This window comes from Dendronephthya gigantea, unplaced genomic scaffold, assembly GCF_004324835.1.
Source record: "Dendronephthya gigantea isolate DGI-Jeju-01 unplaced genomic scaffold, DenGig_1.0 000170F, whole genome shotgun sequence".
NCBI lineage: Eukaryota > Metazoa > Cnidaria > Anthozoa > Malacalcyonacea > Nephtheidae > Dendronephthya > Dendronephthya gigantea.
The window spans coordinates 212,903-237,778 of NW_021163180.1; the positions used below are offsets into that span (position 1 = coordinate 212,903).

The following is a 24,876-nucleotide window of genomic DNA, read 5'->3' on the forward strand; positions in this document are numbered from 1 at the left end:
CTTGTATTAATTCATGACTACGGTGATAAAACGAAACTTTAACAATAACAACCAACCATACTACACAAAGTACCCCCACGACCAAAACACAATTAAACCTCGGATGTCCACACACAACCATAATTGACACGTAAACCCCCACTATCCCCAAAACAGACTTTGACACCTGACCTCAGTGACGTAACATACTAACGCATTTTTTGCACACACATGTAATCCCTGACCCCTTTTCGATCAAGCCTGTTGAACGAACACAAGCTCTGCTCTAAGCAATTCCAAGCCGATTTCTAATAAATTTTCACTTGGTTTCATATCAACTCTGAGATGGCTCACAGCGTTGGTTTATCCAAGGTCAACAACAGCTTTGGTAAGACACACAGTTTAATTTTACCATTTCACCTTTTACGAATACACTTTCACGCAGGTTTGATTTTTTATGATTCTCCTATAAACACACACCACTTTTACTCACTTCTTATCTTCATGGTTCACACAAAGCCCACCCTGCTCCCCGCTGACGAGTCCGCAAAAGGATGAAATGCCGCGTACGGGAATACTGATTCGCACGCTTGCCTATCTTGCCTTCTGCTTGACTCTCTTACCTACCTCGTCACAACTCTTTGATTTAAACACTACCAACAACACCACACAACCTATTACTACACACGTAACTACATAGTTTCTTAAAGAACTCCACATACACAAACAAACACACCACATGGTTGGCGGTTGTCCAACAAATTTCTAACTACCCTATCTGGTTATCTTTATTTCTATTTCTACACCTCTTAATCCGCAATTAACTATTCAACAAATTACTTATTATGTTCCCCTTTTGCCCACATATACACAACGTCCTAACCTTTTTCTCTAGTTTGTTTAATTCAGACAATTGTTACAAATTCTATACGTCATCAGTCCACGTCACTACGGAGTACCATGAGAAGCACGCGCGCTTGCTTTCCTAGCCATTGTACGCATAGTTTTCTTAGCCGCAACATTAAGTCCACATTGGAAGAAACTTGGTTTCACAAAACATACCGTTCTATCAGTCGCTGTTTGTTCACACATTGTTAAAGATATTTACAAGGTCTTCACAGTCTACTACTATTGAATATATCGTTTGGTTACGTGAGTACCGTAGTTTTACTATAGGATTGTTCTTATAGCATTTGTTTGTTCCTTTATATTCAGATATTTAGTATTCATTCGTTTGTAATGGCTTCAAGCAGTAAACAATTAATATCTGGTAGCCCACGTCAACCTGACGTTTCTAACGCGAGCCAAACTGGCAAGGAAGACAGTCAACCTGACCAGTCCGCAATGGATAGTCTTCGAAACGAGTCCGACCAACCTGGCCACCATGATGGTCGACCCGACCACCTTTCTCAACCTGAGTTAGACTTGGGCCAAACACTAACTGCAATAAATAGCAGCATTAGCACAATGGCTACGGTTTTACAAAAGCTAGTCGATTCTGGAATCCCTAAACGAGGAAAAAGGGGTAAGAAACGCAGTAAGCGCACCGTGTCATCAGACTCTGAGAGCGAAGATTCTGACTATTCAGCCAAACGTACACGGGATGACGACGACGCAATCAGTATAAGTGCGTCGGATAACGACATCCAAGCCCTTCTGGATGGGTCACTCGCCACCGGCGATAACACGGCCAATGTTCCCAATACCTCAGGCAATACTGCGCCAGGAAACCAACCGATTTTGGATCAGTCTGAAATAGAACTACTAGAGTCTCTTAATAGTGCCCTCAACGAGGAAGAACAGACAGGACCTAAGATTGTCCAAAATCTGGCTGACATAGCCATTACACGATGGGGTAAAACAATTACCACCGAAAAATTTAAAATTCTGTTGTCAAAACATGACAAACCAGAAAATTGCGCAGAGTTAACCGTACCCAAAGTTAACCCAGAAATTTGGACCGCTCTAAATAATTCTAAGAAGAGCGCAGATTTGCGTTTGGGAAACATACAGCAAACTATTCAAAAAGCCACTTTTGGCATGCTTAAGACATGTGACACACTGCTATCAACGCCCACTGATACAAAAACTGCGCTCTCGCATGCTATCGATGCTGTAGCCCTTATGGGTCACTCGGTAGGTGTACTGTCTCGAATTCGAAGGGACCAAATTAGACCGGCTCTAAAGCCAGAATTTTACAGCCTTTGTAATAAGGCAAACGAACCAGAAAGTTCATCTAGTGCCATGCTTTTTGGCGACGATTTAGCAAAACAAGTGTGTGACGCTAAAGAAACCAATACAATTAGTCAGTCAATTGGGGCTAACCGCAATTGCACATTTTGAAACTACCGTCCAACAAATCGCCCAGATAAGCGGTTTTCAAATTCCCGCTCCCAGAGGGGCGGTCACTCTGACTATCGCACTGAAAACAACAAACCTTATTTTTTGGGGAAGGGCCAGAAAAAACCAACATTCCGAGCCAAAATCGGCAGGAAATCCTAAATACTCTCGAAAAGATTAAATCATCGGTAAGTGAATTTCCTCTTATTGGCGACACACTGAAAAACTACCTCCAATGTCGATGTAATACCTTTAAAGCTGGCAATACTAGAAACTCTATTACTGCCTGGCAAAACATTACTTCTGACACAGAAATCCTGAGAACGGTGGCAGGGGGCACAATTGAATTTGATAATTCGCCCACTAACATTTCGAACCCAAAAATTCCGTTCTCGCCAGAAGAATCTGACATAATTGATCAGGAAATTGCAAAATTGCTAGCCAAAGGTATTATCGAAGTAACTAATCATAGTTTAGGGGAGGTAGTGTCAAATATTTTCATCCGCCCGAAAAAGGACGGTAGCCACAGGTTGATCTTAAACTTAAAAGGTCTTAATCAGTTTGTTACTTATCATCATTTTAAAATGGATACTTTGAACTCGATACTAAAATTAATAGAGCGAAATTGTTTTATGGCCTCTCTTGACATTAAAGATGCATACTATTCAGTAGCTGTCAATCAATCTGATCGCAAATATCTGCGGTTTTACTGGCAGGGAGTTTTATATCAATATACATGCTTGCCAAATGGCCTTTCTAGTTGCCCTAGGACGTTCACCAAGTTGCTTAAACCCCCATTAACAGTGCTCCACAAACTTGGTCACATTATTGCCAGTTACATTGACGATCTTTTCCTACAGGGAAAAACGTATGAACAATGCGTGTCTAATGTTATTGATACACTATTGCAATTTGACGCTCTGGGATTTATAATTCACCCAGATAAATCAGCTTTCATACCTTCACAAGAACTGCTTTTATTAGGTTTTATAATTAACTCTGTTGAAATGACCATTACCCTCACACCTGAGAAAAAGGTCGCACTAAAGCAGCTTTGTCTCGCTTTGATATCTAAACATATGCCCACAATTAGAGAGGTTGCTCAAGTTATTGGTAAGATAATCTCGTCATTTCCGGGCGTGGCACACGGCCCATTATATTACAGAGCATTAGATCGTAATAAAACTGAAGCTCTTCAATTGTGCAAAGGTAATTTTGATAAACGCATGACATTATCAAAAGAGTCAAAGCTTGAGCTTCGGTGGTGGGCACAAAATATTCTTGAGTCACAAAATGTAATTTCCCGGGGCCAACCGTCCCATATTCTTACAACAGATGCCTCCCTCACTGGGTGGGGGGCGGTTTACGAAGGCAGCAGTACTGGTGGTTTTTGGGCTGATGAAGAAAAAATACATCACATTAACTACCTCGAGCTACTAGCGCTGTTTTTAGGGTTACAGATGTATTGTAAAACTTTACAAGGCACACATATTCGGGTGTATCTTGATAACAAAACAGCTATAGCTGTAATAAACCACATGGGCACAAGCCATTCGCCACAAAGTAACACACTAGGTAAAACTATCTGGGAATGGTGTATCTTCAGAAATATCTGGCTTAGTGCTGCCCATATTCCAGGGGTTGACAATACTATAGCTGATTCAGAATCACGCAGCACTGATTCGCATACCGAATGGATGCTTGACAGCTCAACTCTTAAAAGTGTATTGCCTCAATTTACCTTCAACCCCAATATCGATATTTTCGCAACGCGACTCAATGCACAGTTTCCAACTTATGTGTCTTACCGACCTGACCCAGGTGCATTCGCTATAGATGCTTTCTCATTAAACTTGTCTCATTTGCAGTTTTATGCTTTCCCTCCCTTTAGTGTAATCGCAACATTGTTGCAAAAAATTCAGGAGGAAAAAGCGACAGGGATAGTAGTTTTACCGGACTGGCCAACACAATCTTGGTACGCCAAGGCAATGCAAATGTGCCGTCAACCCCCGGTACGTCTAGCTCCGGGGAAACAGCTGTTACAATTGCCAGGTCAACCGCAGGAAATTCATCCACTGCACAAAACTCTGGCTCTTCTAGTTTGTCACTTATCCGGCAACAACTAACAGAGCAAGGCTTATCAGCTGAAACGGTAAATATAATAATGGCGTCATGGCGACAGACAACCGGAAAACAATATCAGTGCTACCTTTTAAAATGGATAAGTTTTTGCCAAGAAAATCGAATTAATATTGAACAGGCTGATATTAATGATGGTCTAAAATTCCTCACATTTTTATACAATCAAGGCGTAGGTTACAGTGCTATTAACACAGCTCGGTCAGCACTATCTGCAGTAATCACGTTGGGTAGTCATCGAACCTTTGGTGAACACCCTTTAGTTACTCGGTTTCTCAAAGGCGTTTTTGAACTTAAACCATCCTTACCTAGATATTCTGTAGTATGGGACGTGGGCGTAGTTCTTAAATATCTGCAGTCAATGCCCTCTCTGGAGAATATGACTTTAGCAATGCTAACAAAAAAGTTAACCACGTTATTAGCACTTCTAACTGCCCAGCGATGCCAAACATTAAAGAGCCTAGACCTAGACTTCATGCAAGAAGCCGACAATCAGTTTGTGTTTACAATAATGGAAAAACTTAAAACAACCCGAGCAGGGAAACACATTCCACCAATCAAAATATTGAGTTACCCACACGATATTCGTCTGTGTCCTGTAGCACATTTAAAATGTTACATCACGAAAACAAAAACATTACGACGTCATTCAACACTTTTATTAAGTTACGTCAAGCCACATAAACCGGTGACCAATTCCACTATCGGTAGATGGGTCAAAAGCATTCTTCAAGAATCGGGCATCGACAAAATGTTTTCAGCACACAGTAGTCGAACAGCATCATCGTCATACGGAATTTTGTTGGGCCTGCCATTGAAAGATGTTCTGAAAGCTGGCGGATGGTCAAATGCAGAAACATTTGCCAAACATTATAATAAACCTATCGAATCTAATTTTGGGAACAGTATACTTAACCATTTTATTAATACAGACACCGATGATTGATGCAATTAAATAAATAGGGAACTGTTATGTGTTACATAAAGCGTATAGCTTTACATCATATTTTCAACTTAATATATTTTCTTATAATATACCCCAGATGCTGTCTGATGATTCTGACCAAACTGGGTCTTACACCTACTTCGGCAACTTACTATCACTCACAGCTTTAAAGTCTCATGGTACTCCGTAGTGACGTGGACTGATGACGTATAGAATTCGAAAATTAAACGAGACTTACCTGTAAGTTGAAGTTTGATTTGAATTCTATTACGTCATCAGTCCGGAACGAAGGAGTAACATGCCCTCCCGTGGAGATTTATCCCTCCCTATACTCCTTCGTTCCTATGTGAGTGTCAGTAAGTTTAGGACTTTAAAATATGGCTAGGAAAGCAAGCGCGCGTGCTTCTCATGTTACTCCTTCGTTCCGGACTGATGACGTAATAGAATTCAAATCAAACTTCAACTTACAGGTAAGTCTCGTTTAATTTTCGAATTAACTTATAACTATATAAGAACTACAATATGGTTCCAATTACCTATGTGAAAATATAAAATAAACACTGTGTATGTATATATACAGTAATTATATGATAACAAAAAGTATATTTGAGCATGATTATACTTATTATCAACCACATCTTCTAAAGTTATTTGTCTGAACTGCAAAGGATAATTAAGTCATTAGTGTAAAAAAATATTTTCACTATATATAAACAACATGAATCCAATACAGAATTTTACACTGACCTTTTCGCTTAAACAAACAGTTGAGGAATGATATTCTTCTTGATGATGATGCATGCCATTCATCTGAACAATTTCCCCCAATATGAAGCAACTGATTTTTGGCACAACCAATTTATCTTAAGCCTTAAAATTATTAATAAGAAATAAATGAATTAATTAAAAAATTAATTATACTAATTATATTGGTTTCATTCAAATTAGTTTGTATTTTCAAATTGCTTTGATTCAAACCAGACATTAGACAATTAATGTAAACAATGGTATGTTACTAATTTAGTTTTAAAATAGCTACAAAAATACAATCAAACTCATATCTATAAACCATTCATGTCAGTAAATATAAAAAGAACCTTTATCCCAGTGAATCTGTTCAGAGAGATCAAGATCTAGAGGGTCTTAATAATAGCAATAAATCTGGGAAAATCCTAGTAATATAAACACAGAAATAGACAACTCTGATTGGCCAATTCTGTCCTTAACTACATTTAAAAGTTAACTAGATTACAGACTCCAGATTACAAAATAATTAACTGCTAATTGTGCATATTATACTACACGCCTTAGGCATTTCAGTGTCATCTTTAAGATTTAAATCTTTTTGGAGCGGCCTAATATAAATTTTAGACTGTCCACATAGGTCTTTGAGATGACTAGGGGTACGTGGTGGATCAATGATACGAAATCCACTGCGCTCGCCACCTCCTCTCTGGTATAACAGCATGTCAAAACCACCAGCAGTGCCAAGTAGTGAGTATTTTTCTAAAACCCTGTCATAAACTGGCATCCCATCTTGTGACAATTAGATGCTACAGTCTCCAAGACCAGCGTTAGATAGGATGGTATGTTCTTTCACAGTTGTCGGTGGATGCCCCGCTTGCTTTGAGGTCAAACAACAAAATTTTAGGGTACATGATGACACCTTTTTAGCTTAAGCTGATTTTTGGTTTGGAACAAGAGCTTGATGGTCTCTTGCCAAAATTAAAAAGTCTCCATTGCTCTACACACACAGATACTGGAGATGAACTGTGACTCTACTGGATGGCCCAGCTGTCCTGTTATTCCTGCTATTCATTGTTCCCAGCTCACTTGAGGCATCAAGTTGGTCAGCAGGTGCATCTATAAAACATGAAAAGCACTCTTCACTCTTGGGTAAAAAAAATGCTAAAACATCAACCTTGTGCATGTACTTTTTGCATGCATTTTTCACACTGTAGCTTATTAAATTGTCATCGACTTTGTGCATACACAGTTAATAGAATATTAATATTCCATAAAATATTCATCATTTAATCTCCATATTTAATAGAAACTGGGATATAAATAGATGAAATAAAAAGCACAAGTCAGCTAGCACTTAACTGAAGTAGATGGTCTTGCTGACCTTTGCATGCTTCCAAGGCGTTCAACAGCTTTCAATAGTGTACTTCTTACCTCCTGTAAATCAGACATTTTATTTTATTACAGTAAAAAATCTGAGGTTGCAGTTTCGCACTTTCGCTTTGTGATGAAGTTAATAATTTATTTTCAAATAATTATGATGAAAGACATCCCCGTCTCTACCCCTACACAGTGTACAGAAGTAGTCAACCTCATTGGACTTTGGGGGATGGGGTGAGGAAACAAGAGCCCGCAGTTCTAAAATTGTTCTGGATTGCGGTTGGATGTCAAATTAGAAAACTTGAATGTCAAAACAAAACTTGCACGAAAAATACAAAATACTGCAAATCAATTCGCTCGACAACCAGCACTGAAAGTTGCATGTCGCAGAAAAGTTTAAACTCCAGACTAGAATATGCAATTCTAAAAGCTGAAGTTGAAATGTACATGTTCAGTATACTGAATTGTACTAAATATGCGAAGTTAAATAAAAAATAGGATGTATGAATTTTGGCAGAAATTTGACGACATAAGCAGATAATAACACAGTCAATCTTTTATAAAATGTTCAAGGCAAAGGATCTTCCAACAGCAGCAGATAATAACACAGGCAATCTTTTATAAAATGTTCAAGACAAAGGATCTTCTAACAGCAGCAGATAATAACACAGTCAATCCTTTTATAAAATGTTCAAGGCAAAGGATCTTCCAACAGCAGCAGATAACAACACAGACAGTTTGTTACAATTCTGTAGAGTATCTGCAACGTTGTCGTATACATTTTTCTCTAGACCGGTTTTCCAACTGGTTTCCCAAAGATCTAGTTCAACATGCACACTTCGAAAATTAGGCATGTCATCCTTGTGCGCGGTCATAAACTTCATGAACTCTGCTTTCCAATTAACACCATTGTAAAGGTTGCACATCTCAGATGGAAAACGCGACTCAATTTCTGCGATGATATGGTCGAGAAGTGGGATGGTGAATTTCATTCTATAGTAATCACTAGCAGTTTCGGCAGGAAAATTTTCTCGCTTACTTTGGACTTTACACAACCGTGGCATCCACTCGCTTAATCCTATCTTCAAAGCCAGTTGTAGCGCCTCGTCGTAATACTTGTTGTGAAAATGTTCGACAGAATCACTCAGCATAGCCATTTGGAACTTCAAAGATGGATTTATTTAGTGACTCAAAAATATCAATCTTCCTTTGCTGTAATTGGACGTTAAGGATAAAATGTGGTCAAAAATGTTGGTTGTAATAACTAGGGCCACAACGAATTCAAATCTTTTCAGCATTAACCAATATATCTCAGCCTCGCTAGCTGATTTATTTCATTTCTTATTATTGTCTCCGCCAGTATGTATTTGATCCAGTGCCTTGAAAATAGCTTCAAATGCTTCTAAGAAACCATCAAGTGATGATATTCTTTCTACCCAGCGAGTCGTAGATGGAGCCTTTAGTTTTTTATGGGTTAAGCCAGACTCTAACATAATTTTACTAAGGTACTGCAAACGAATAGGAGAAGCGCTAAAAAAGGTTGCAATAGACTGTGCTTGCTTCATCATATTTGAAATTTGACGAATTGAACATGCTTTAGCGATGACAAGATTTAATTGATGACTGGAGCAATGGACGTACAAAGCTTTTGGATTTTTACTTTAATATGCGACCAGAAACATTACTTATTCTGTAATTGAGCAAAGCTTGAAAGTTGCCAGGATTAGCTGAATCGTAATGCTGCGAGTCATCACATGTCCTCCTAAAGCGATATTCTACCTTCCAGAGAGAATAACCGTCTCCACAACTGCACCAAGAACATGTCAATTATATTGAATACGATAATTTCTTAGGCTATCGGCCTGCTCACGAATACCTTTAGTCTTCCCAGACATCACGTTGTTAAAGTGTTGTAATTGTAGCATGGAATCACAATGAAGCAAGGAACACTTCTCATGATCTTCAAGACGTCTTACAGCACTCTGCCAATTTTTCAACGGTTCTTTGAAAAGTTTGACCAATTTTGTGCCATTGCGTCTGTCTCACGACCAAACAAAACACAAGAAAGACAAAACGCTCTGTCGTAAAGCTTGGAATAACATAACCAGGACCAACGAGAAAACCAATTAGGAGAGAACTTACGAAATTGCTTCTTAGTGGAACCATATTCACGAGATGGAAAGTTGAACGTAGAAGGATGCCCATGATTTTTTATAATGTCGAACTTTGTGTCATAGTCAATTTCCTGTTGATTACCAACAAAATTTCCAACGTCAAGTGGATCAATGTCAGAGGCATCCAATTTTAATTTTTTCAAAATCTCCATATCCTTGTTTGCAACTTTACGTTTTATTAACTCTGAAACCACACAACATTTTTATTGGTAAACATTATACATTGATATACAGCTAGTACTTTCGTAACTACTAACAAGACGCCTGCTCAAGGCGTTACTCCGCCTGCAGGTGAGGAAACACTGCAGATGACAAAAGGTCACAAAATGAGGTGCTTTTTGTACTGTTGCCTGTCAAACTGTTGTCTGTCATACTTTTGGGATTTTTTGTTATACATTTTGTATTCATTAATATGAAATTATTCATTAATGCATCTTTATTCATTGATGTAACTTTATTTAATGATGTAACTTCATTCAGTTGCTTAACTTTGTTAACTGATGTAACTTCATTAATTAATATAACTTTATTCATTGTAACTTCATTGTTGGCATTCAAAGGTAAGTTGGCATTTAAAGTTAAGTTGGCATTCAAATGTGACTTGGTATTCAAATGTGACTTGGTATTCTAATGTGACTTAGTATTCAAATGTGCATTCATAGAATTCACACTCAGGGACATTAATTGTTTTTGCAACTTCCTGCAAATGAGCACCAAAACCTGTAAATTAGAACAAAAATAAAGTTTTATAAGTTTGGCAAATCAATCCTGTAATAGGAACAGTTTTAATACCCCCTTTTAACCCTGTTATCGCTCGCTACTCTGGTTTTTATAAATGATCACAAAGCCTGGTCAAATTGTAATCAGGACCTAACGTTTCGACAGTCCAGTCTACTGTCTTCATCAGGGGTGATCTAAAGCTGGAATCAAAGCTTCTTAGATACCCAAGGGATGATGTCACCTGCCAAAGACTGGATTGTCAAAATGTTGGGTCCTGCATGATTACAATTCGACCAGGCTTTGGCCGCTTTGTAATCATTTAATATACATTTAAAATAGACTCTAGTAAATAGAAATATCGAATTCTTAAGCATGGAGGGTCGCTAAACTTGTAGTATGTATAATTCCTGAGAGCAAACAGTACTTTGTATATACCTAGTTTGTATTAAAACAATACGTCAATGTGAATCAATAAATCAACTATATATAAAACGGAAAATCTTGGGTTTACTAATATGCGATTACCGCCACAGCATATGAATACAATCTAAATCTTAACAACTTACCTTTGTAGTTGTTGAACATGGTTCTGAAAGCTCTTTCAATTCGACATTCATATTTTTCAATTTTTCACAAGGGATGAACGTCGATTCAAACACGAGCACAGCCGCACAAGGACACGAAGAAAATAAACATTGCACAAAATCACCCCCAAACCTCCCTAAATGCCAACTGATGTACATAACTCATCCGTGTAACCCAGGGCTTCTCGGTCAAAATGTTTTGGGTTACCTGTAGAAATGCCAACTTCTGTCGCCCAAAACGACGAAAAGGAAAAAAGACCATGGCATTTTAAGACTCCGCTGCGCATACGCAGGCGGAGTAACTAGTAAGCTGTATGATCTTGGCAACAATGTGCATGCACCTGTTTAACCTGGTACACTAGCTAAATTTAACCAAATATGATTTAACGAAACTGAAACAAAATTCTATAACTTCTAATTAGTTCCGGAAACAGAATAGATAATAAGTTTTAAATACCACTTGACAATTTCTTGGCATCTACTCTTGCTGCTGTCAGAAGATCTTTAGAGTTGTTTCCCTTATCTGAAAAAAGAAATTGACATAAATTACAATAAAGTTGCTGAAAAATCTTTAAATAAAAAATAGTTTGATGTGTAATTGGTCTTACCACTGTTTGAGGCTTTTCATTCTTTGCTGTAACATCTTTTACAAGATTATCAGGATTGTCTATAATAGCAAGAGAAAACTATTACTATAATTCAAAAAATGTACAATGAGCAACTGAAATACAAATGACGTGTATGATTAACTTTGCACCACTATAATATTTATACATTTACAAAACAAGCACCTAAATATCTAAAATTATATTAATCAAAGAGAATACCTTCAGAAATATTTCCCTTGCTCTTTAGGACATCAGTGATCTTCAGCTGCTGTCTAACATTTTGTGGTTGTTCACACTTTGACTGTCACATGACTTCCTTTATGTTTGAATTCCAACAAAGGGACAAAATGATTAGGTTGAAAGATGTTTGAATCCATACCAGGAAGAGTAGTGATAGTACCAAGACTTGACCATAAGAAAACAAGAGGATGTTGCATGACCTTGAAAATTTAGTGTGGGCTGCTCTTGGAGAAATGATGCCATTCATGAACTGAGAATACTTGGTTTTCTCAGCTATTTTCTCTGGGCAAACAGTTCTTAAATTCATCCCAGTCACTGAAGACAAGGCCAACATGCATAAAAGAGAAGAAAATTTTCCAATAACAGTTGTTCTCAAGGCCTCTCGCTGAATGACCGCAGTTCTTGTAGATGGATTTTTCCTGTCATAACCTTCAGCTAATGCTTCATCAGAGACAGCTGCAGAGAATGCAGTATTGTCACAATGGAAGAGATGTGACTTTCTTTACTAAAAGGATGAAATGCATAAAACTGCTCATTATTGAACAATTAAATGCTTGTCAACATTCGCAAAACATGCCATAGTTGGTCTTTACCACACAACAGTTTGGAGCATGCTCGGTATAAGCAATTTCCAGTTCCCAGGGTTCTGAAACAATGTGAAAGGTCTTGTAATTGGTATGAATATTGCTTTGAAAAACATATTAACTTTGATAAATATTATGCTTTCATATTGCCTCTGCAACCTCCCATAAAACCTCCCAGCCCCTGGATGACAAATTAATTACTCCAGTTGCTACTTCTGTTCTACCTTTGCAGCTGAGGACTGTAGTTTATGATATTACGCCAAGAAACAAACTTCTAGCACAAAATGCCCATATATTACACAGGCTGTGTGCAAGTAAATTTAGTAAATACATCTTCCCAATGTCAATATATATTAAATCGTAAATACATATTCCCAGTATCAATTACTCAATATCTCACACTGAGGATGGCATCATGAGATGTTGAAACATGTTTACTTTTAAAAAATCATGCAATTTAATATGTCATTGAAGTTACTCACTTTAAAGCTCTCAACTCTCCACCCTGACGTTCCCATTCCTTCGTTATATGCAGAGGAATAAGCAACTTGGCATACAAATCACAAGTATGCTTACCACCTTGAAAGGGATCCCAAGCTTTTGTTTGTTTGACTTTTGACAAGGCTTTCATCTCACAATCCTTCCTAATCGACTCTATTTGAATAACCTTTTCGTCTCGAAAAAATGAGCAAAGTTCGCTGCCAATTTTCATATCGTCCACCATTTTGCTTCGAGAAATGCAGGCAATGAAAAATTAAACATGCAAGAGTTAAAGCGGCGGTCAGCATCAGTGGATATGCATACTAATAGATTAGTAGCATCAGTAAAACTCAAATTTCACAAGAATACAATAGACTTCCTGTGGGAAAACACGGTTAGAGGACTCGGGACTGTTGCTAAATCGTGTTTCACTTGCACAAATTATTCCCCACTGGCGCTGCATAGACACTAAATATTCCCCACTGCATATCTAATTGCATACATTTTACTTTTAAAACACATTTTACTTTTAAAACATTGTCGAATTTAAAGTGTGACAAAAATATTGGCTACAAGATAAAAAAGCGTCAAATTGACAAATTCTGCTGCTACCTTCGTCTCCTTTCGATGCTGGACAATTCTCAACTCACTTTTTAAGTTTTTAAACATGTGTGTTGTTTCAAAGTTTAATTGAGTGACTAAGCTACGAAAGTGAGTACTACGAAACATTTCGCATATTATTAGAAAATTTTGACCGATGTTTTAGCATCAGTCTGGATCCGCCCCTGAAAATAAGTACATAAAAACAAGGCAGAATAGATTTCTAAAACAGTTTAAATGTTTATAAAGTTCACAACAAATATATACAAATTATTCTTGAAGAGTTTTGACAATTTCACTCATTGCAAAACATTATTGTTTTGGTAGTAAGGTGATGTTGGCCACTTGGTTTGCCAAAGTTGATCACTGCCTTTGAATACAACTTGCCATATGCACGTAACCTTATAGATGGGTATGAGTCCGGAACATACTTTTTTAATAAAAATGGGACCACTTTAAAGAAGAAATTGTCCTCATTGGATACATGTTTTTTCGTAAATCGATATGTTGCCAATTCGCTATGATATTCACTTGAGGTGCATGCATTTTATATATTATTCAATACTACACATCAAAGCAGCCTAATCCTTAAAATATTGCCCAAAATGCAAAGAAAACCAGTTGCAGTGGTTTAGTTTACATATTCAGGACTATTTTGATATCTTTAGTGTCAAAATCGAGCATTTAGAAGATTTTTGCCGATTTTTTAAAATAATAAAAATATCGAAAAAAATTTCGGGCAGAAAAAGCCGAAAATCTGCCCCCTAGATCCAATTTTACGTCAGAAAGCGATTTCTGGTGTCAAATTCACCCATGGGAAGGGCATTAAGGGAGTTTTGGCCACTGAGCTATACAATAATTCTTGGAGGACCGGCTCCTGATCAGAAAGTGAAGCAACAAACATGGCGGATTTTGAGCTTTGTGACGTCACCTGGTCCCCTTTGCCCATGGTAATTACCACTGACATACCGCAATACAAAGTGAAAAACTATGTGTATCCCTCCTGGTCTTTACGAAAATATTTTTGATTTTCGGTATATATTTTTTTCGTATTTCCTCTAAAAAAGATAAAATTGTTTATCTTTTTCCCTGTTCGACAAAGTAAATGGAGAAGCGGCTTCTTGCTCTACATATGACGTTGCAAATGGCTTAATTCACTTATCGGGAAAGCTATTTTTGCCTCAGGTGAGCCAGTTTTCAAACTTTTTTGCCTTCGGACTATAGTATAAACAACTGCAAAAGCGTCAACGATAAAAAGTTATATGCTTTTATTAGCCTTTTTGACCTTTGGTACGTGACTTAATTACGATAGGAATCATAGGAAAACTTTTTTGTGTCAGGCGAAAGTTATCAATAGTTAATCTTTTGAATTTTGAGGTGCTGACTGCTGATACAAAAGATTTCACTCCACTTCAGATTCAACCTCTGGTAGACTTGTAGTGGCTGTTAAAGGTCTAATATGTTATCTTGTTTGCCTTGTCAAAAGTCAATTTATCATGGTTTAATGGACTTCTTGCACCTTGTTTATAATCAATCTACATTTAATTTGCTCTTAATGTTGATTAGTATTATTGTTATTCTCTCTGGGTGCAGAGTACCGTATATATTGAGTACAGTTAATCTTAAAAAGATATCCATTTTTGACTTATAATACAAATGCAGTTTATAACTATATGTTGGTTTGAATATACTATTTAAATTATCGTTTCAACCGCTATCGTTTAGTGATATTCCGGGCTCTTTAGCCCAAATACTTGCTGAGATATTTAATGTTTTGCTTCTGCCCGACAATATTGTCGGAAGTAATTGTGACCAGACGGGAATTAGTTAACAAGACACAATCTTTACTCCTCACTTGACATTTCATTGTTGGATGGCGGTTGATAAAGGGGGGTAGATTTAGGCTTTTCTTGGCTGAAATAGTTGGCTACATGCAAGATCATTCTTGTGCTGAGCTTGGATCCAGTGTTCATTTGGTCAAATGTCTCATTTGCCATATAACGAACAAAGACATACTCTACATACTGGACTATGTTGATTACCAACGATGTTGGAATGTAATATTTGAATTGAAAAATATCAAACAGGCATTTTCCAGTGGCTTCTCAATTCAACTAGTGCAAATGCAAGCATCTCAGAAGCCAGTGTTTCACTTTGCCATTCCTATAATCTACAAAGCCACTAAATTTCTTCTTGGCTTCACTCCATAATTCTTGTTTACGTATCACCATTGCATGGATCACTAGGCAACAATCCATCTTCTCATTATTACGTTTGCCCTCATTCTTCAATGTTTCAAACACTTCAGTGAAAAATCCTGGCTCACAATTGATCAAATGTAACCATTTCTGCATGAGGGAAGGACGAGGCAGTGGAAGGATGGATCTTAAATAGTTGTATGCCTTTGTTGAGTAATATTGAAGGGTGACAGCAAATTCTTTGACTTCATTTCTTCCTTTTGATCTTCTCGTTGAATTTTTCAGCACATCCTTCACACAGCTGCATGCTATCAAAATTTCAATTTTCTGTTTCAATTTTTCATTTTTCTGCTTCAATTTCTTATTTTCCTTCATCAAAATCTTTTTTTTTTCTGTAAGGTACTGATCAAGTAGCTGATGCTATGAATCTTTGTATTTCTTCTTTTTATTCTCCTTCTGTTGCAGGACCTTGACCTTCCCTTTCAGAGTATGGACTTGTGCTGCAGACCCTTCAGCTGAAAAATATGCATACATGTCCAGTACTCCCACAAGCACACCAATTGGAAAAGGTTATTCACCATCGGTAATATTTTCGTTTTGTCAACTCCAGCTGAGCTAACCATAGACATAAGCCGACCAAATGGCCTGGAAAATAAGTGATTTTCCATCGGTATTTTCAACTGATAATTAACTCCTTAGAGCAATACTTCGCGCAATATCTTTAAATTTTCGATATTATTGCCTCATATTCAGTTGTGTGTTTCTGAAACACACTGGCGGTCAAAAAGAACTGCTCAAATGTTGCTATTATCGCATGTAACATGAATCATAACAATCTATCTTTTATTGTACACTAGGGGTCAAAAAGAACTGTTTAGATACAAATTCATAAATAGGAAGCGAATATAGGAGAGAGCTTCATAGGCATTTTGGATAATTCTCTTATTCCAAGCAATATTTCAATAATGTAATGCAACCTGCCACCCTTCCAAGATATAGTCAAACAATGGTTTCAGGAAGAGGGGGTGACAGAAATGGATTGGCCTGCACAGTCAAAAAACCTTAACCCTATTGAAAATCTGTGGGACAATGTCAAGGGGATAGTGCAAGAAAGGAATTCATTCATAAACCGTTCATGATTTATGCGTTGCTGTAAAGACTGTTTCTAGGATGAATTTCTTTTGACCGTTAAGATTACCACCTTAACAGAAAATATGACCACGCCGGTGTAAGGCCGTAATCAATTATAAGGCCAAAGGAGGGTCAACAAAATATTTATATTTCATATAGCTTAGCATGTAAACTAGTCTAAATTTACTCATATATATTGTTAGAGGAACAGTTATGTTCATCTGAGAGCAATTTAACTTGTTTTGAGCAATTCTTTTTGACCGCCAGTGTATATACATGCACGGAAAGAGTATTACATAAACAAAATCAATGCCTTATATTCATCACTCTCCAATCATATTCGTATTATTACATTTCTGGCATATCTATGATTGTGAATAACATTTATACATAGGCTACAGTTCGTTTTAGCATACATACACACAGTCAGGGAGCAGTGGTCGAAAATCTTACGTTTTGTTTAACCCTCACCACAGAAAAGGTTCAACGCCTGGTTCTAGTAGAGAAAGACCTCCTCATTAATGCTAGATATGTCGTAGTCTCAATATGTGGGGTACGTTCCAAAATACAGCTGGTTTTTTAGGTGTTACTTTAAAGCCCTGCATGAAAACGAGGCTGATGTGGAAAATGCCCCCATTGGCCCTTGCAATCCGAATTTTCTTACAAAACGCAAGTAAACATTGATACACACCTCTTAGGGGGCAGACAAACGTAATTTTTGTTTACCAATGGTGTCACGTGATTGGTCACATGACCATAATTCTATGAAAACCCTTATTTCTCCATTGTTAAAAAATAAAACACACCAGGTATTACTTGGTAGTACAGATTTATAATGTCAATAAACAGCACAGAACAAAATCAAAGTCCGGGAGGTCTCATTTGTGATTAATTTATACTGTATATTATATTGAGTGTTACAGTAATTTGGTTTGTCACTCCGTTCAAAACAAACATTTCAAGCAAACGTTTTGTTTAAACTACATAAATCATTACAAGACGATTTTAGTTTGTATCCGAGTCTTCTGAATCACTTGATAATTCCTTAACACCATGTGGATTCTTGCACAGATCGGCAGTGGCCATGCAGAAACATGCCTCAGTACATGACAGACCGGTATTGTTACTAGAGCAGTTGCGCTGACCCCCCCTTTGCATGTGCAATTTGTCAGTTCCAACAAACTGTTTGGCACTGGCTCTTTCATCATGTGGACAGGTATGACTGAGAAGCTGTCTCGAATCCACCCATAACTATTGGGCTGTGGAAGATCCTGAATTGCTGTTAAAGCCATTCTCCAAACCAAGGTCTGGTAGTGCGCACATTTTAAATGTACGCACTACCAGAACGCTACTAAGCAGCTCATTCTTTTATTTTTTTCTGACAAAACAAGAGATACCTTAATTCATCTGTCGTGCATGGCTTCGGTCTAGTGTTTGGGTATAGATCGTATTTGGCAGCGACATCCTCGCTTCAGGTTCAATCTTGCTCTCCGGGGAAAGGTCTGGATACAAGGTTGAATTGAATCCTCCCCAGCTTGGAACTGGCTGTACTTCTTGGCCATGAACACCAACGCCTATCTGTGTTATGCTTGCTGGATTCATACGAGGGCCCACACATTGTCCATTTTGATTACTGCAGTCAGATCGCTGTTGACGCCCTTTAGTCATTCTATGTTAAGTTTGCCAGTATACTGGGTAACTGCTGGTCTTTTTCCATAAGCTGAACATTCCTCTAACAGATATGCATTTCCTTTTCTCTTTAAGCTACGCTGCCTCTTTGAATGATCACCAACGGTAGTAGGTGGTTTCTCTGGGCCAAATGTCTGTCTTTGGTGTAGACAACCATGGTTGTAGCATGTGTAGTGTTTCTCCAGTCCAGTGTCTCCTCGCTCAAGTCATTGTTATTGGCAGCAACTTGCACAAATAAATGATCCTTCAGTGATGCTTGATGGGATGACTGTGCCATAGGTTTCTACGTCCTGTGAGGTGATGAACTGCCATTGCAAGACCTATTTGCTTTGGGAGTTTCACGTGGGAGTTTGATGCACAGTATAACAATATCTTGTGCTATGCAAAGAACTCGCCTCTCGTCTTGCATTTTCTCGCAGGGAGTTGGTTGATCAAAGTTGTCAATTCCAGTGTCATTCGATGTGGTTATCATGCGGAGTAGCCAATACAGGGTGGGAGGAATGATTCTTGCCGATTGTAGAGATATCGCACTTGCGTCAAGAGGTTTTATTGAAATTCCATTGCATTTTTGTATATCTTCTTTAATTCGCTGTAGTATCTGGAACATTATTTTTTGCCGATGTGACTTGTGAATTCTTTGCTGCTGCATTTAGAACATCTTGCACAGATATATTGCTTAAATATATATTCCCCGAAGTACCTTTCAAGTCGAAGCTTCAGACGCTGTTTGTTGTAACCATCTGCATTGATTCCCTTCTCCTCCAAGTGTTTAGGATATGCTGAAAGTAAATTTTTTAGTCACCACTTCTCTAAATACTAGATCGTAAATCGTCTGTCTCTTTAAACGCCTTGTGCTTAAGATTGGACTTGCTAACATAAGAGGCAAAACAGGTTTTATGATACTTTGCTTCACTAGCTATAAGGTTGTTGTTGACTGAGCTGAGAGCATATAGCATTCTTTTCGTCAGCTGCTTCTCGAACCAATTTGCATGCTGCAAAGGTACTGCTGACATTGTGCATTTCGCAACATTTCTTATGTGCCTTATTCCCACAAATTAAACATTTAGACCAATCTATGGAGAAACAGGCAGACACTCTATAACTCTAAGTGTATCATCTAATGATCGAACTTCTCCTTCCTTGTGATTGCTGGTAGCATATGCCAAAATCTGCGAGCTGGTGTAAGATGAGCAACATGTGGCATGCCATAACACATTGCAATTAGCAAGATTGCAAATTTCCGTGTTGAGTCGTTCATAGACTTCATCCTTACAAAGGCGTTTTGCAGAGTAGTGATTGAAGACGACTTTGCTTTTCTTAACGTTTCATCTTTATTATGGACTTTGGCAGATAATGCATTTTGAGTATGCAATTAATCCTGGTTTCTTTTCAGGTGGAAGTGGTACAGCAAAGCTGTCATTGTTATTTTTCCTGTTACTGGCCATACAAATGAAATTGACCAAAAACCTTTAACAAAATGAAATTGGCATATTTAGAATTAGTAGAATTCAGTAGCTATAACTTGAAATGCTTAGTTTGGCAAAAGCAATAGCTCAAAATCAAAATTACTTCTCAGGTTAATCTTTTATTCAAAACACATTATTTAATTAATATAGCACGTCATGCATAGTCAATAAATGTTCTTCTAGAATTTGGACATTCAATGTACTCGCTTTGAGCGATAAAAAAGATAAAATGTGCATACTTACAGTGATGGTAGTCAAGACGGCACCATATTGGCTGCCATTGGCAATGTAAGTTCAAAGCTTCTCGTGAACTGTTGGGGTTGTACTTAAAACATTACGCATAACTGGTTGATGGTCTATAATAAAAGCATAACTGGTTGATGGTCTATAATAAAAACGTTTAAACGTGGAGTCCGTAGACCAATCAGCTAAGGCTAAAATATCCTTTAAGCAACAGTTGTTTCTGATGGCTGCTGAAGACGTAGCACTTCGGGTTGAATGGGCTTTAAAAATACTGGTATCTACTCCTGCTTGTTTTAAAAATTCTACTATCCATGACTAAGAGTATCCGAAGTAATAGGTTTATGAGGACGAATATAAGATAGCAACAATCGATTTGGATCAGATCAACCTAATTGTGTTCGAAATTCCTTCCTGCATTTTTTATATTCTTGAAGACAATTTACTACACAGATAATAACATTTTCTAGAAAACTCGCATGAAACGATTTCTTAAACCATGTAGGAAGCGAGACTTTTTGACCAAGTCCGGTAGCTCAAACCAGACTCGTTCTGGAGTAAAACGTCTAAATCGAAGATCATGAGCTACAACTTCTGAAACACATTTTAGTGAAGTTATGGCTAGCAGTGTTCCCAACTTTAAAGACATGGTTTTGAGAGGTAATAGTGACCTTAAGATGCGCGACGGGAAACGACAACGACCGGTAACCGGAAGTTAAAAATTTATCTGAGCATGCGCAGAGAGTCACTTATTACTTTCGCGCTCCCGTCCCTTCGAGTCGACAACGGCAAAATTGACAATCTCAAGTTGTGAGCACAACGTGAAGATAAATTTTATAAAAGCATAAAAAAAACACATATAATGGACATTTCTGTACAAGTCGTCGAAGTAGAAGTTAGCAAGGAAAAACAAGATTCAAAAAAACGTCAAAAAAAAACGACGTAAGTACATTGGCATCTTGTCTTTTGATATAAATTTGTCCTTTGATAATTTGTCTTTTGATAATTTGTCTTTTATTGTCTTTTATTTATAAAACTGCAACAACAAATACAACAGTTGTTAACTAATTGTTATAGATAGCATGCTTCTTTGTTTATATTAGAAGTTGAATAGCTTATTTTATAAAGAACTTCAATATTTCACAGTTCAATAACTTTATTTAATAGCTTATATTATAAGACATTTTATTATAAGAGGTTTTTTTTATAATTTAAACTATCACAACTTGAATAGCGTTAAAACTTATATCTTGACATATGCAGTTAAATTACAGCCACTGTACATAGTCCTCTTTAACAAAATGACAAATGTCTAGCTACATGTCCACTTCTTGTTTATATGGCAAACAGCTTCAGACTTGTGTACTTCATCCTTTTATTACATAAATTCTAGTGACCCACCCCTTGTTTTTGCCCACCCACAAGAAATAATGACCGGTCCCTAATAATGCATTTGCTTATACATAGTACACATAATTACAGTAGGTCTATACATAACGTAATTATATAATATTAAGAAGTTTTCATTTATATTTACGTACTTTACCATAACAGGACTATGTTTTGGACTGAGGAACACGATATTATGCTATGTCGTGAAATTTTAGCAGTGGATCCTTTTACTGGAACAAAAAAAGGGACAGTTCAAAGAGGGGCCAAGTGGAATGAGATTGTTCATAACCTGATGAAGATAGAAAATCCAAAGTTCATAGTTGACCAAAGAGGAGTGAGGGATAGATATACTCTTCTATCACAAAAACTTAAAAAAAAGCTAAGAGAAGATTCTATCACAAAAACTTAAAAAAAAGCTAAGAGAAGAAGAAGAGGCCAGTGGAATTGACACAGAAATGACAGAGGTAGAAGATGCATTGGAAGATATCATTGAAATTGAGGATGCTTCAACAAAACAAGTGGAATACGAGTCTGGTGTAAAGATGAAAGAAATGGATAAAGAAAAACAAAGTGCAGAAGACGTGCGGAGGAAAGCAATGGAGAAGTTAGGAGAGACCCAAAAACGAAAAGGTACAGATAAAGAGAATGAAGGGCAACCAAAAAAGAGAAGGTCAAATGGAGGTGACACCCTGTTGTTCTTACGTGAAAAAAATGTGATGCAGGCAGAAATTAAAAAAGAAGAGATGGAACTACAGCGAAAAACACTTGAGTTGCAAGAAAAGAAACACGAGGCTTTGATGAATGTGGTTGTTCAGCAGCAACAGCAACATAACAAGCAAATGCAAGACTTCCAAACTATGATGCTTGCTTTAATTTCTAAACTCGGTAAAAATTAAAGAAAAAACTCTATATTAAAAACCAATCATAGTTGTGTTGTTTATCTTTATGTAATTTGCTGTTTGGATTGTCCTATTTATATTAGGCTTAACTGACAAAATACCTTTTTGTATTTGTATTTGTATTTGTATTTGTATTTGTATTTGTATTTGTATTGTATTTGTATTGTATTTATTTTTGTTATGTACTTGTATATATATATATATATATACATATATATATATACATATATATATATACATATATATATATACATATATATATATACATATATATATATACATATATATATATACATATATATATATACATATATATATATACATATATACATACATATATACATACATATATACATACATATATACATACATATATACATACATATATACATACATATATACATACATATATACATACATATATACATACATACATACATACATACATACATACATACATACATACATACATACATACATACATACATACATACATACATACATACATACATACATATATACATATATATATAGTTGTAAATTTTGTTATTATAATGAAAAATGTTCTATTTATATTTATTAAGAAATAAAAGTCCAAAGTAAAGGGATGCGGATAACCGAATTCTATAACTCGCTGATAAAAAAAACAACAATATATACCAGGTACATGTATATAAAAATGTAAAATTTATTTACTTAAAATATTCATACAGCGTTGGAGGTTCCAGTCAAAAGAACTTTGATGTTTGATTATGATACATGCAAGTAAGTGCATTTCTAAGAAGAGCAGACACCACATAAAACTTTCCAACTGAACTCAATCCTATTTTAAGATTTTTCTTAAAATCCATAAATTTAAAGTAATTTGCAATATCTCCAAACAACCATTCAACGGATATTCTTACAGAACTCATTGACTTGTTAAAATTTTTGCATTTGAGGTGTAATTTGAGCATTTCTGTAAGGTGCCTGTAGGTGTACACGAAGAGGGTAGGCGGGGTCTCCGTATAGGCACATAGGACTTCCAGCTTGTGAATAAGCATTTTCCTGCAGTAGATCCAACAACCCAGATTCTCTCAGCATCCTTGCATCATGTCTTTACCCTCTAAAGGTAATAAAAAAATAATTATTTTGACCAGCTGATAATCACATTTGCACTTTCCAATCATTCACAATAGATTGGTTGTATATTAACTCATTAAAACTGTCTGGCATTAGACAAGTAAAAAAAAATAAGTAAGGTGCATTGAGGCTCAATGGATTAATTATTTGCACTCTTCTTTACCTATCGGGCCAAACATTTGAGTGATCATTCCAGATGGCAGTGTCACTGACTGAAACTTAAGGGCGTGCACTCTCTTGTGCCCATTGTAAACAATCCTCTGCTTTTCTTTAGGGCGACATATGGGTCTAACAGTCCCATCAATAAACCCAAAACAATTATCTAAAGCTGCTCCCTTCATCGATATAGCCTCGGCATATTGCTCAAGTTTGTCAGGATTCAAGATTGTCTGGTTCCATCCAGTTATACGATGTTGGTGTTCCTCATAAATGTAATCCACAACAGTATTTGTGATCATACTCAAGACAGGAACTGGTTTACCAAAGCGAGGTATCATGTCACTAAAATGACATGGGTAAGCGAGTCGTTTTAGCAATATGCATAATCCTTCGACTCCATCGCATACCGTTCCTTGCTGACATCGAAATCTCGCTGGTATACGAAGAACATTGGCCAAGAGAGGTATATCATTTTTTTCCACACGAAATTCTACTTTGCATTCGACGCTGTCAACGGCATCTAAGTTAAAATGATCATACTCTTCGTATGGAAAACAAGGATTTTTTGATGTGTGTAGATCATACAAGAGCGCAAATTCTTCGTCGTCAATGATATCTTCGTCATAAGCCAAAAGCAGAGAATTTCGAGTATATTTGAAGGAGGCCATATTGGCAGTAATAAACATTTTCTTTATAACACTTCATGTAAAATATGCAAGCTGTAGCCGTCGCGTTTCTTAACTGTATTTTTTGCAACACCCGACGGCGTTCTCGTTCCAGTCTATCCGCGCTTTCTACCCGCCCGTCGTTCGTTTCCCGTCGCGCATCTTAAGGTCCCTAATGCCTCATTACTCCCAAGAGATTTTATATAGCCGATAACCATTTGAATATCCCATGTTTTAAACATTGCCCCACTAGGGAAAAAGGGGGGAAGACATAGTAGCCTTGGAACTTGCTCCAATCTTGAGCCCATGCATTGAGAGAGATTCTGCCTCTAGATCCGGTCTCCAACAAGCGATGCTGTACTTCCAGCATAATCTTGCGTTTGAGACACCACTGCCA

General features: G+C 37.0%; 2 protein-coding genes across 2 annotated transcripts; both read left to right on the top strand.

Moving 5' to 3' along the window:
- Window positions 1–1,446: 1,446 nt before the first annotated feature.
- LOC114537957 lies at window positions 1,447–2,322 on the top strand. Its single transcript, XM_028559076.1, has one exon. The coding sequence runs from the start codon at window positions 1,447–1,449 to the stop codon at window positions 2,320–2,322; it is 876 nt and encodes a 291-aa protein (XP_028414877.1).
- A 19,478-nt stretch (window positions 2,323–21,800) lies between these two features.
- Window positions 21,801–22,530, top strand: LOC114537960 (GRB10-interacting GYF protein 2-like). Its single transcript, XM_028559080.1, has 2 exons — window positions 21,801–21,987; window positions 22,025–22,530. The coding sequence occupies exons 1-2, from the start codon at window positions 21,801–21,803 to the stop codon at window positions 22,528–22,530; spliced, it is 693 nt and encodes a 230-aa protein (XP_028414881.1).
- The last annotated feature ends 2,346 nt before the right edge of the window (window positions 22,531–24,876 follow it).

Excerpts from the sequence above, each read along its gene's own strand:
- LOC114537957 (XM_028559076.1), top strand. The coding sequence starts at position 1,447 with ATGGCTACGGTTTTACAAAAGCTAGTCGATTCTGGAATCCCTAAACGA.
- LOC114537960 (XM_028559080.1), top strand. The coding sequence starts at position 21,801 with ATGTTTTGGACTGAGGAACACGATATTATGCTATGTCGTGAAATTTTA. Across the intron at positions 21,988-22,024 it reads AGTGAGGGATAGATATACTC|TTCTATCACAAAAACTTAAA; the intron begins TTCTATCACAAA and ends GCTAAGAGAAGA.